This window comes from Lepisosteus oculatus, chromosome 16, assembly GCF_040954835.1.
Source record: "Lepisosteus oculatus isolate fLepOcu1 chromosome 16, fLepOcu1.hap2, whole genome shotgun sequence".
Lineage (NCBI taxonomy): Eukaryota > Metazoa > Chordata > Actinopteri > Semionotiformes > Lepisosteidae > Lepisosteus > Lepisosteus oculatus.
This window is the reverse complement of record NC_090711.1, coordinates 8,392,317-8,404,543: the sequence shown is the minus strand read 5'-3', so window position 1 is coordinate 8,404,543 and position 12,227 is coordinate 8,392,317. Positions and strand designations below refer to the sequence as shown.

Genomic DNA, 12,227 nt, shown 5'->3' with positions numbered 1-12,227 from the left:
GAAAATTATTGTGGGTTGAAGGAATGATGAGTCCATAACAGACAACTCTGTGATCTTAAAGGTACCCAACAATTCCCAGTATTTCACAGTCACAGGTGTGTCTAGGAAACTAGAACCACCCTCAAGATATTCAAGCAGTTATGAGCCTCGACTTGAGGCCTAACCTTACCTAATGGAATAACGTGGACTTGAACTGCCAGTACGTGGTAGATTAGGTCCCAACTCTAGCTCCAAAGGGATAGCTTTATTAGTTAAGTTACTCAGTTTTTAATAGGTACTTTCATCTTAGTAAGAAAGAATCCTTACCTGCAAAATGATATCCTGGTAATAAGAGAACATGAGAATGCAATCAGGTAGTAAAACATATCAGGAAAAAGCTTTCATATGATCCATAAATACTTTCTTTTTAAAATGCTAACTTATGACAGTATAATGTACAGTAGAGCTAAAGGGCTGCAGACAGCAGCAGTAACATAAAAAGAATCATATTAATTTAAACTTCTTAAGTTAGGGATTTTTTAAGTTACTTTTCTAAATCCTAATCAATATATAAAAATATAGCTTATTCATTTTGATGTCTACGTCAATGACCTCTGTGTTATACAGGCAGAAGAAAAGCTGTCACTTCACAATCAAAGCAATGCATGAAGCACAATTATAAAAAATATATAAATCATGGAAAGATTAATAGATCTAGTCTGTACTAAGCATTTAATAAATCTTGAATAGGTGACTCAGAACCATCTGTTTTATTTCAGGCACAACGGTGAAAGGCTATGATTTGTTTTTCTAAGAACAGTCTTTAATTTTCCTCAATATTCCTGATTGTGGCTCTTGAATAAGCCAATAGTATTTGGGCACAGGTGTAGAGGCCAAGAGCATCAGAATCTCAGCCTGAGCTTATCCAAAAGCATCTCTCCCCTGTTGTGTTTAAAGAATGACAAGTCTAGCTGGAGCCTGACAGATAATGCCCGATCATCATACAAAAGAAGTGAAACCATGGGTGAGCACAGCTACAATTATGAAGCCTCTTTCAGATCATATACTATACAGATATACAGATAATAGCAGGACTTTTTATAATTCTAATCAATAAAAGAAGCTTGGCAAAGAAATTATCCTGGACATTTTCTGGACATTTCTAAAGCTTTAAGAGACATTTAATTAATACAACCCTTGCTAAAAACAAGACCTCCTCCCTAGAATAAAGCATTTAGATATTTGTTTTCTACAGATAGTCAAACTAATCCTCTCCTTTGAGTTAAGAAATTGCTTTTTATTTAGAAAGAATACATTATAAGACTGAATTCTTTAATGTGTGGCATGAAAATAATTGAGCAACTATGCACTTTACACGTGGAGAAAAGTCTTGTTTTTCCTGATGAAAATAGTACAGTAGTTATTATGTAAAATATCTCAGGGTAGGTTTACATGGATATAAAGTTTGTAACCCAGACCTCTCCTATTTGTCATTTCTAAATCTTGCAACTCAGAAAGCAAACCTTGACCTTTTCAACTGGTGCAGCAGACAGACTGTGAAGTGATTCCTGCTGGAGAAGATCACACTGTGCATATTTCTCTGCTTGATGATTCTTGGCCTGGCCAGCACATGCAAACACAAAGGGCCTGCAGGCAAAACAGCTCCCTTTCCTAGTACTGGAAGCTTTCATTTCTGGTTTTGGAGTGTGCCCTCTTCATCACTGTGAAAGTTTTCTTATCTCTTCTTCAATGTCATTCACAGCAACATACACCCATCTGGTAGACCTCTAAGGAAAACCAAGTAAATACATGCACTGTAAGTAGTGCTGGTAGGTCAGTTTTCATATCAGTGCCCCGTTATAGTGATATATAATCTTTGGTTAAAATCGTGCCATGAACCCCAGAGATAGCGAACAAGAAAACTTGACTATTTGGTAATCTGGATAAATTTCACCCTCGGGTTCCACAGTCAGGATAGCTTAAAATCCTGTCTTAATTCAACTATTGAATTCAATTTATTTTCTACCCAATCTGCTGCATACTGGCAATTCTGATGTATAATGGCTGCTACACATCACCTACTGTACCTGAGTCCCCTACCTAAGCTTTGGGATGAAAATAACTACATAATTGTAAATATTATTTTAGCTGTATTAGTTTTGCACAGGCTTCAGTCTGTAAAAGGACAACAAATACAACTGAGTCACAGATGCAACTCTAGGGCCAAGTCAAGAGGTTTCAGCATGTTTGCTAAACCTTCAGACAAATGTCTAAGCTTTGATTTTGCTAGTATGTTGATAACATGGAAAAGATCACATCAACAATTGAGCTGACAAAAAAAAACTCTTCAGTCTTTGCCACAGCAGTAGCCTTGGGAAAAAAAATGGAATTATTTCAATTCACTTCTTCAGGCATGTCTCTCTTCTTGATTCTTTATCCATAAAAAATTGCATCTACAGGTCTTCCAGAGGTTAATTTGACTTTACTTTTTCCTGCACATTGCTTGATCTTGCCGTGCACCCAATATCCCTGCACAACGACTGCAATGAACACACTTGACTGGTGTCAAGGAAGTTATCACTTCTGCTGTTGGATCTGGTAATTCAATAACATTAGAAGTCAAAGATTACCACAGTGTTTAAAGAATGGAAAATGTAATTCTGTGTTGGAATTAAAGTTATTATCTTCAAAAGAATGACAAAATGGTCACCGTTGGCTTCAGATGGAGATCAATGAGGAATTGTGCAATATTTTGATGTTGCATACTATACAGTGTTTCCTTTGCAGTAATTTTGTCTGAATTTGTACTCGCCTTGGCTCAGAGGATGGTTTTTTGATACAGTAGCTTTATATTTTTCACATTTTATTTTCAGGCTAAAGTGGAGTAGTGCAATTAAACATTTTTACAATTGATGTGTTTGTCTCTAGCAATATTAATAATCAAACGGATTCTTATTGGAAAGTAAAATGGTTTCCTTTACAGTTATTAAAAACATATAATCTCAGCCAGATTGGCATTTTAAGTTGAGTTTACTAATGCTTAAATTGAAGCTGGAACAGGAATGCTCGATAATTTTTATGGAACAATTTAAGACATTCATGTGTTTTATTGTGTGACTAATATCATCTTTTCTGAACTACATCAGTAATCACAGTATTTAATTTATTCACTTTTAATTATTTCATTTCTTCAATTTAAGAAGTGAATTTAAGAAGTTTTTATTCTCAAAACTAAGATCACCCTGCAATTCTACTTAATTATACATGACACACTGGATATTCATACAGACTTAAGCAAACAAAGAAACAAACAAAATCTGTTTTCTCAGCTGTAAAGCTATAGTCTGACGTATCCTGCAGGGAAAGCATGTGATTTAAGAACCTCGCTTGGTGCACAAAAGGTGTGGAGAGTGAATCTTTACCATTATTTAAATGTTGGCAGGTATGCTTGCTTTGCAATCCGTTGCAGAATGTGTTCCGAGTCATACAAAATGAATCCTCAGTCCTGTATTGCTCTTCTTTACAAATAAAACCATAAAGACTCTTTGAAATAAAAAAAAACTCCCCTGCTAGAAAATGTGCCTTTATAGGCACTGCTCCAGAAGCACTGAAAACTAGCACAGCGATGTTAATGTCACATTTTGAACTCTACCACCTCTTTACTTACAATTACAGTATGCCAATTCAGCTTCTGCCAGGAGTTTTAGAAAGTCCAGTTAAAAAATTCTTGAGCCTTCCAAATGAACTGCTTTTCAAAGCCTAATCATCTACATGAGGTGCTGATTCTCCACTGCTCTCACTCGGAAAACAGTCAGAACTGCTCAGTTCAAAACACCAAAGTTAGACTTAGTAACAGGATTTTTAAACGGACGGATTTTGTGTTTTGGGATTGGCAAATAGAAAATGTCTCAGGCACAAACAAAAATAAACAAATACACTGGGGAGTAAGAAAGAGAAAAAGTAAGAGTTGATAATACTTTCCATAATGGAAAGAAGGATGACTGGAAGATCGCAAAACCTTAACCTTACAAACCTTCCAACCTTTTAAACGATGGGCTGATCCAGTTTGGTAATTAAAACAACAACCTGTTAATAAGAAAACAAGGTTATCTGTTCTTAGGTTTATACCTTAATTGAACAGCCGATTGTTACACTTTATTTGTAATAGGAACACAGCTGACAGGAGAACCGATGTGGCTGTGTGATATTTCATTCCTCCCCTAGTGTAATTTAGCCACCAATTCATGTGCTGTTTTATTATTGTGGTTTGGTTATTTTTTTACCCTTGCTGCCAAAAAAATCTGCTGACAAATAGTATTTCTGCATAAATAGCGATGCATTTGAAAAAAAAATCACAAACGGCAACATTTAAAACTGTAGAGATTTGTAGGACGTATACAAAATAGCAGTATTGAATACTTTCCCCTTCATTAGGATGACTTCTTTATGGTTTAAAGAGACTTCTGCATTTGCCTAATAAATAATGAAAACTATCCTTAGACATACGAAGGTCACACATGAGAGGATGTTGTTTAGTCAGTTTTCCTCATCTGGTGGTGAGTAACTTACAGCTCTGCACAAATGTACAGTAAATGACTATCATTCCCTCTTTCAGGACTGGAGCTGGAGGGGTGAAAACTTTACAGCCGATTACCTAGGAAAGTTAATTTGCTCAGACTTTGCACTTGTGGTTTAAAACACCCTTGGGTTTCATTAAAGCATTTTACAGCAATGAGAAATGTGTTTAAGAATTTATTACCATGAAACCCGCCATCTATAACTTTGCTATATTTATTTTATGTGTATATGTGAGTGAGGTGAGGATAAATTCAGGTTGCTTAAAATGTTCCACTTCTGGATGATTTTAGAAAAATGCAATGGGTTTATTACATATCAACTTTAGCATCTCCCCTGCTTTGGGACAAGCTTAACTGAGGGGAAAAAAGATCTAACCTTTACAACTGAGCCTTATTGTCCCTGACTGAGTCAATTAGTTTGAGCAGGCAAGTCAAGCCTTTTTAAAAACCTAGCAAATGGGGTGAACCTCACAAAATGCAACAGAGTAAAGAAATGGGTTTGAAAAGAAAATTCTATATACTGTATATATATGAAGTGATGCCAGAGTGCCTGGAATACTGCTTCGATTTGTACATATCAAATTGTAACAGCAATTTATTTCACAGCTACAGGGAAAAAAAACCCATGTATAACAAAATGAGGATCTCAAGCCATGCGTGGGGGCCGTCTGAACACATTGCACTTCCACTGTTTCTCTGTTTGCAATACTGCTGTTGTATTCTGGAAGTCTCTTGTTCTGTAAAAACAGATTGTGATTCAATGATTTATGGAGACACACTATATAAATGTTGTAAGAGGGAGCAGCTGTTTACCGTCTTCCCAGCACAGTGAAAAAGCCATCAGATAAAGCAGCAGAACTAGACAATGCCTCCAGCTCAATCTGCAGGTTATTAAACCTGGCAGCAAAATAAGACAGCAGTCATGGGGGGAATGCTGACATGTGCTGGAGGAGCAAGCTCTGCAAGTCTTCCCGTTCCTCCATGTGCCAGTTTTCCAAGAAACTCAGAAGGAAACAAAGTGCACCAAAGAAAGGCCATATTCAGCGGAGTCGCTCGTTTCTGTCACACAGAATTTTACTTTGGGGCAGACGGTGCACTGCAGATTGCAAGCACTCAGGTACTGCATGTGCAGTTTACACTGTGATGTCTGCCATGCAGAGCTTTTCCAAAGCAAACCACTTTGGATCTTTGTCTTCAGTTTGTACTGCAGTTCAGAACCATGACTTTTATAAATGCAATAATTTAACAGACACCATTCTCTACTATTTGGTTCTAAATCAACAGCCCACGTAGTATAGCAGACAGTTTGTCGGACAGCCATGATACAGCACTACTGTAGAACATACTGTTCAATGTGCTTGAATAGGAAGCAGTCAACAGCTTTATAAACTTTGCAACCTGTAATATACAATGACAACCAGATTCATGTCACTTCTTAACCTGTGAGATAATTTATCAATATAAATAATTACTTGCATAAATAATATGTTCTGAAGTTTAAAGAGTGACATCAATGATATATATAGACAGCCGTAGACATCAGAAACAAGACTTAGTTCTGGTTTTATACACTTTTAGAACAAACAACAAAACAGTTTTTTCATTATGTCTGACAGGTAAGATGAATATACACATTTACTTTCTTTATGAACAAGACTATACAGCAAAAAGAAAATTCTTCCTAATTGACAGCTGAGGTTCTCTGAATCTCTGCAAGTGAAGATTTTGCCGAAAAATCCTCTTATTATTTATAAGAACGAAATGAAACGAGCATCAAAGCAGGTCTGACAATAAAATTAAACAAAACTAAAGTGATGTTTCATAAAAATGCATCTCCCAAGGAAAGTGAAGTAAATAGCCTCCAGATAGAATAGATTACCTTCTATTATATATGTATACGAGGCCAATTAATGTTATAAAGTGAAAATCAAATGCCTGAAATACAAAATGGGCAAAAGAGTATTTGAAAGGTAAAGTGCCAAATGAATCTAAAAGAGTCTTTGTCCAGTGGAATTTGCCTCTAGTATTTATATGGATTGTGAAACTTAGAGCCTTCAAAGAGGAATGATTCCACAAATACAGCTGTTAGATTTTATATATAATTCCAGCATGGTATTAATCTGTATTTGTTCCTGTGCATGTTACACACTGACGCAGCCTACTCTAACCTTCACAATATACGTCCATTTTATAAACTGCTTTATCCAATACAGGGCTGTGGGGAGCCTGAGCCTATCCCATCAAGCAATGAGTGGAGGGCATGATCACCCTGGACAAGACGCCAGCCCGTCACAGGGCAAACACAGAGTGTTCTCACAAGGGACGTTTTTTTTACAGAAGCAAATGAACCTACCAGTATGTCCATGAACTGTGGGAGGAAACTGGAGCACCTGGAGGAAACCCATGTGACCACAGGGAGAACATACAGTACTACATTAGCTCAACGCAGATGGCGCCCCAGGAATTGAACCCCTGGGCCTCAGCTTGGCAAGGCCGCAATGCTAACCACCACTGCACCATGCCACCCCCTTCGCAATACACAAAAAAGGCATTCAAACAAATATGCCTGAAATAAAAAGAAGTAAAAAAAAGAAATGACTGGGTTCCAACCATAGTTTAGAAAGAGTAATAGGATGTCCCAATTAATATGACAAAGCCATGGCAAGAGGCAGGAACCACTGCTGCACCAAGGAATTACTGAACTGGACTGCGGCATAAAAAAACCCAAAGAGAAGACCAGTGAGTTTGAAAGAGCAAGCTAAGTGAGGACAGCCATCAGCAAGACTGCGGAAATGAATCTTGGTGGGGGCATCACCATCAGCTGTACCTAAAGGCTGATGATATAAACGGATATGCAGCTGGTCTCAATGCTGTGTTATATTAAGTGAAATAAGGTACAAAGGAGAGAAACTAGCAGACTGGAAGAGTGCATATCTCTTCTGCTAGCAAGGACCCAGAAGTTGAAAAGAAAGCGTTTGTTTCAAAAGAAAGCAAAACTAATGAATATTATCAAAGAGAAGTCCAATATCCTATACATCATCTAAGTTTATACAGTATTTCAACAAGGTACCATGTTCAAAATGTACAGGACTTTTTTGATGAAGTGTAGAATCTGTGTGACAATGGAAATATACCTTCATAAGATACAGAGACATTTTAAATATACTCCTTATCAATATTTTGGCTATAAGTTGTCTTTTAAAAGACATTGTGATTTTGAGGTTGGTTCAAAATGTTGATTAGAGGGAAGGCTGTAGGGTCATATGAGAGTTAGAAGTCAGTGCACCCCAAGAGGTTGTTGAATTGGTGGTGAAGATGGGGATGATGGAAGAGTGTTGGTTAGGAATTGTCTACAGGAATGCGAAGTCCTCCTCAAAGACGTTCAAATGAACTACATAAAAAGCATCAAGGGCAACTTAACCAGATATTGATGTAGCACGGGAGACAAAAAAGAATGACATTCTCACTCTATCAATCTCAATTATAATTAGAATAAGAACTCATTTATCACATCTAGAAAAATGTCAAGAAATGGGCATGTGAAGTCGTTGACGGATTGAAGAATGAAATTGACTGGATCCTAATTCGTAAGGAGCACATAATAAAACCTCTGCCAAAAATCATGTTATCAATTGGGTAGTGAAAATATTCAAACAGAAATCGCACTTCATAATACATTCCTTTATGTATTACTTATTTTACCATTTAATTATTTTTTATTTTTTATTGTTATTTATTTTATGATTATCATAAAATAAGGATACTGCAGATGGTGCAGAGTGTAGATATTATAATTGCCAATACTTACATGATAGGAGGCTCTTTCTTCCCGGTCCAAAGGCTTAGTGACAAACATTTTTCCAGCTACTGGGTCAATGCTGAACACCTCCATAGGGGGCTGATCAGCACCCACTCCAGTGATGCTGTACCGAATCAGAGTCTCTCTGTCTTGGTCTGACCGGATCTACAAAGAGATAAGACACAGAAGAGGTTTAGAGGCGAAGCTCTATTGATAAAGAGTCAGTAATGGCCTACCCTTTTTCACTTCTATGAGAGGTGCTATGTTGTACTTCATGAAAAAAAAAACTAAAGTGCAAATCCTGGAGACGAAATCACTCAAAATATACAGTAGTCATAATACAGAGAAGTTATAACTGATGTGAAGAAATTTGTGTACTGTATACTTTACTGTTTGATTTTTTTAACATTACATTAAAAAATACAAATTATTTAATACTGTAACCTCTTATTTTCCTATCAGTCAAACCAAAATATGTTAAAAGTAGTGGTGTACCAGTTAAAGCTGGTGCATCACAGCTCTCGAATTCTGGGCTCAGGGCAGTGTGGAGTTTGCAGATTATTCCTCTATTCCTCTATATAAGGTTTTTCTCACCTTTCTTCTCTCCTTTCAAAAACATGCTGGCTAGGCTAATTGGTGTCTTTAAAATTGGTCCCATGTGCTTGTGTGTGTGCCCTGCCAGTCTAGAAGAAAGCCCCACCTTGTACCCTTTGCTATCAGGATAGGATTCAGGTTTCCACATCACTTACAAGGAATAAAAGGCTTTGTGATAATGGTTGAAAGAATAAATGAAAATGAAAGAGCACAACCCTTAGTTATTTTTAGCAAACTGACTTTTCATAAAATCAGGACTTGGATATCTACAGTATCTGCTACTCTGTAACAATTTTGGTCAAGGTAAACTAATGCTAGACATCCCCACATTCTGTTGTATAGAAGAACCAAATTAAGTCAGATTTTAACCACAAGAAACTGTCTCAGACCCAAGCATGGACAGTTCTGAGCCGACCATATCCCTTATATTTTTAACGGCAAAACATCAATACATTATCTATGATAGACATTGATTAATGTTTGTTTGTGTAAGAGATGAGAGCAGAAACTTTAGCTTCGTATAATATACTGTATTCCACACCATTTGATTAAGACATGAAGAAAAACTATGTAAGGTAGATGCATAGGAAAATAACATACATTTCCAGCCTTCCACTAAATACAAGCATATGTATTTGACCTATGCATAATAAATATTCCACAGCATGTCTCTTTATCTCTTTTAATTTAACTTCAGCTGGGCCATGGATCTTTGTTATTGGTATTCTGTGTAGTGAAGTAATGATTAACGCATAAGCGCTTGGTGCCTAATTTTAGCTTGTTTCATTACTCACTTAACTCTTTTACACACAGACACTGCTCCCCATCCAGAATATTTAATATTCACTGGGTTTACAAAGGCCAGCACTGGAAGTGTGGGTCTCTGTCACGCCATGAAGATGTTGTTTTATGGCAAGCACACTCATTATTTACAGCACTTAAGTCACAATATGCAGCCATTGAAGCATGATGCTGAGCTAAATGAATTAATATGTAAGTGGACAGATAAATTAAAGGATTATGTTAATTTTCTTACAACTATGAAGAGGCTGACAGAGAAAAGTTGTTAACATTTGATAGCTAAAGAGAGGTGGGGGGTGACTTGTCATCAAACACATATTTGCAAGACACTCTTTTGATATCTTTATTTAACGTGTAGTAGCAAAGATTTCCTTTTAACTTGAAAAGTGAGTCATAGTCAACAAAGCACGCCAAAGCATTTTTCTTGGTTCGAGCAAGAAAAGGATAAGACAGCTACCTTGGTTTGGCGATGTACAGTATCTTGCTGCCCTCCTTTGCAATAACCAAAACTATATCATAATATTTCTTTATATATGCATTACCTCAGTTGGTTATTTATTAACAAAATGGACTCATTTATAATATTATCTGACACCCCAATACTGTATACTCTTTCATTTTGTATAGTGTATCAAAGAATAGTGAAATATTTTAGTTTGTAGGAAACAGGGTGTCAGTCCTTATGATGTTTACATTTTTCTTAGTGGAAATAAATGTCAATGTGCATATTACCACTTATATTTTGGCAAAGAATTTTATAGATTTAATGATCGAGTTCTGAGCAAAACAATCTAGAAGAGAAACAAATATACATGTTTTTTTTTCCTGAGGAAAGAAAAGATACTGCACAAAAGGGCTTTAAACAATAGAATGAGGATAAACTGACCGTTAAGTACACATCTAATAAAATACATCTCCAAACTCTCCCTTTTTACCAAGAAATGTGTTTTTATACATCTACCACCTTCGCAAAAGTCCCGTTGATTTCCTGGTAGAAAAAGTATTTTTATGTATGAAAAATCCCAATAATAAAGTGTATATGGTAAATCAAATCACCTTAACCCAGAAGGGTGCAAATAAATCAGATCTAACTCCATAGTTATTATCTTCGGCCCTTGTCTTAGCAGCTGCATCTAAATTAATTCTAATGCCCATATTCCATGTAAATTTCAATCCATTCAGCAAGCTCTTAGGCACCCTTTGCTCTTATCTGACCTAATAACAAATAATTGATACAGTAGTCTTCTATTATAGAGTAGAATGAATACACCATAGAGATGTGCAAACATTTCCTGCACAATTTCATTGGAGGAACACATAGGCACCAAATAAGGAATGCTGCTTTTCAGCTCTCCAGATTGAATAAAGAGCAATTCGGTGCATTAAGTGTGCTGAAAGGTTTTAATGTGCCCACTCTTCCTCTCTGATTTTGATTCGAGTGTAGTGTAATTGGGTTTCATTTTGAGGAATCTTTAAAATTATCTTAAAATGGGTTCAAGCCCTTTAATCCAGTGATCTTGTGTCATTACAAGCATGGCTAGGGTATTAATGTAGTCCTATTTTTCGAATCACATTGCTCTCAAGAAACTTCCTTCTAATTGTGTGCAGCTCTCTCCCTCCTACCAATAACATTTATGGCAGGTCTTCAGATTAATATAGATTATTTCTTGTCAGCTGCTGGACGTTTTGACAACTACATCTTCCTAAAGAAAAAAAAATGTTTCAGTTACAAAACTCATTTGAGTCCTGAAATGTTCCTTGGGGGAAATGTAAATCAAATAGCAAACTTAATGGCAAAAATCAAAGACAAGTCTAAAAAGTATGTATAAAATGGATATTAATTCATGATGGGTACGTACATTACTGGAGGGTACTGGCGATGTCAGTCTAAATTTCCATCCACACCTCAGACTATAGTCTGCTAAAGCCGCACATAGTCATAGCACAATATCTACAGTATATCGCTATATATAAATATGACTGGAGGATATCACTTTCCACATGAAGATATTAATCAAGAAGACCACATTAGTAAAACTCATTCAGCACTTTAAAGCTACAATGTTAAATTTTTAGTTGAACAAAGCTTCCTCTCCACAAGAAAGAGTTGGCCATTTGTCAATCTAATCCTGATTAGAAATCCTAATGACAGAGGTCAAGAGGCTGACCAAGGTCTATTCTAGAAAGATGTAATACTGGATGGTATACCTGGTCATTGCCAATACAAGCCAACGTCCGAGTCACTAATTAACCGATTCAACATTTCACTGGGAGCTGAGAGAAAATTAAATCTCGTGGGGAAAACCCTAGCAAACACAGGGAGAACACATTAACGTCACATAAGAGACTGCCAAAGTCAGGATGGGACTCAAGATATCAAGAGGCAGTTAGCAATAATCGCCACTCCACCATGCAATAGAAAAGTAGAACAAATTATTTCAAATTGTTACGTCTGACAAGAAACAAAACAAAACTAA

The 12,227-nt window shown here is 36.5% G+C and overlaps 1 protein-coding gene across 1 annotated transcript in view; it reads right to left on the bottom strand.

Moving 5' to 3' along the window:
• The window catches only part of cdh4 (cadherin 4, type 1, R-cadherin (retinal)), a 387,156-nt gene that overhangs the window by 66,876 nt on the left and 308,053 nt on the right, over nt 1–12,227 (bottom strand). The window contains exon 6 of the mRNA XM_015364922.2: nt 8,365–8,520. Within this exon, the coding sequence (XP_015220408.1) occupies nt 8,365–8,520 (156 nt within the window). The remainder of the gene's footprint in view (nt 1–8,364; nt 8,521–12,227) is intronic.